This window comes from Austrofundulus limnaeus, unplaced genomic scaffold (genome assembly GCF_001266775.1).
Source record: "Austrofundulus limnaeus strain Quisiro unplaced genomic scaffold, Austrofundulus_limnaeus-1.0 Scaffold129, whole genome shotgun sequence".
NCBI lineage: Eukaryota > Metazoa > Chordata > Actinopteri > Cyprinodontiformes > Rivulidae > Austrofundulus > Austrofundulus limnaeus.
In genome coordinates, this window is record NW_013952531.1 from 1,205,175 (window position 1) to 1,206,889 (window position 1,715).

The window sequence follows — 1,715 nt, forward strand, 5'->3', positions numbered from 1 at the left end:
AAACTGAGATCAGCAAACTTTCACAAAACAAAAAAAAAAAATCACCCACAAAAGACACACGTTGAGAAATAAAGTTCACAGAAACTTTGGTCTGCAGCGAGCTCTAACGGTTCTCTGAGTGAGGAAAATGTGCAAGTGAAAATCCTGAGACTCTTTAACCTCCTCCTCCTCCATCCCTGAGACTCTTTGTGCTGACAGAAAACAGCTCCTAGCACAGCCAGGACGTGGGCACCCACTGCGGCTCCGTGTCCAGTTTCTCTATTAACCTGAGCAGTTCCAGGAAAGCCTGGTCCGGATCCATGTTGACGATGGTGGCGTCGAAGAAGTGGCTGTATTTCTGCTCCATCTCTCGGGCCTTTTCGATGACCTCCTTCAGCTCCTCGGGCTGTGAGCAGAGAACGACACGAGACGTAAAAACAGGATTTTAACATTTTTCCTGAATTAAAATTCCAGTTTTTTGTCGAGACTCGCATTTTCAGATTTCTGAATCGATATGTGAACATTTTTAACTCACAAATAAAAGAAGTTGTTTATATTTTGAAAAAAAGGGATTATAAGAAACCAAACTTATCTGCACTGACTTTTAACATTTTATCATATTGTGGGATTTTGTATATAATTGGGAGTTTGTGCACCTTTTTGCTGTTTTTATATAAGCAGATATCTGTGATGTTTTATACAATAAATACTTCTTTTTATTCTGCTTTGTAACTTTTATGTTTTTAGCATTTTTTCCCTGCCATGGGGACTGCAGATTAGCTTCTAGCTACAATCTAGTACAGTATATCTTTACTTAATTGTAGAGCTGGGCAGTATGACCTCAAATACATATCAGGGTATAAATTGAATCCCTTCACAGTAACGGTATATATCACAGTTGAAAATGATCATAAAAAGCAAAATAATGTAATTTTTAGAGCATTTATTTAGCAGAAAACTGTCAACATAATCAAAGCCAGCATTTTTTCCTGTAGTGTAAATGAACATAACAGAAGTAGAAAGCGGGAGGGAGGAAATGATGTCGCCGCATGACGTAACCTTTCTACAGTGGGAGGGGGAAATATTGAGGATTTATTCTCTATACGTGCTTTAAAACTCTATATTTCTTCATTATATTTCAAACTCCTGCTCAGGTGTCTCTGCACTGACAGCCATGTTGACACAGGTGTGATGATGTAACTGACAACAGGACGGTAGAGGGTCAATTTCTACAGTAGGCCGACTTCATATTGTTTCTCCTGTCTATCACATCTATCCACCACACAGCCCTACTTAATTCATTTTGCTTTTCTGAACATGGTCCCTGATGAATAAACAAAATTAACTATATGTACTACAAAAAAAAAGATTAATATTAGGAAATTCTGTTTGTTTTTGTAAACCTTGATCGTGAGGTTCAGTGCAGCATGAGTTTTTTTTTTGTGAAACTATTTGCTGATTCAGTAATTCACCAGTTTGCCATCAGAGTGAACAACATAAATAAATAAGTGCTTCAAAACTTGGTCCATATTTTATTTTATAATAAATTTAAAATGCAGTGCTGTGTGAGTTATTTACTTTTAGATATGATTTTTATCTTTAGAAAAGGAATCAAGTTTTACTCTATTTTCATTTTTACACATTTAAAAACTAGATACCAGAGTAAAATCCATATTTTTCAAACTTTAAAGGGGCAATATCATGTAAAATCAACTTTTTTGAGTTTTATATTATGT

General features: G+C 35.7%; 1 protein-coding gene across 1 annotated transcript in view; it reads right to left on the reverse strand.

Moving 5' to 3' along the window:
- pals1b (protein associated with LIN7 1, MAGUK p55 family member b) overlaps positions 1–1,715 on the reverse strand; it is a gene marked incomplete in the record, with an annotated part of 27,567 nt that overhangs the window by 1,356 nt on the left and 24,496 nt on the right. Inside the window, 1 exon segment of the mRNA XM_014015479.1 lies at positions 1–385. Coding sequence (XP_013870933.1) covers positions 209–385 — 177 coding nt within the window.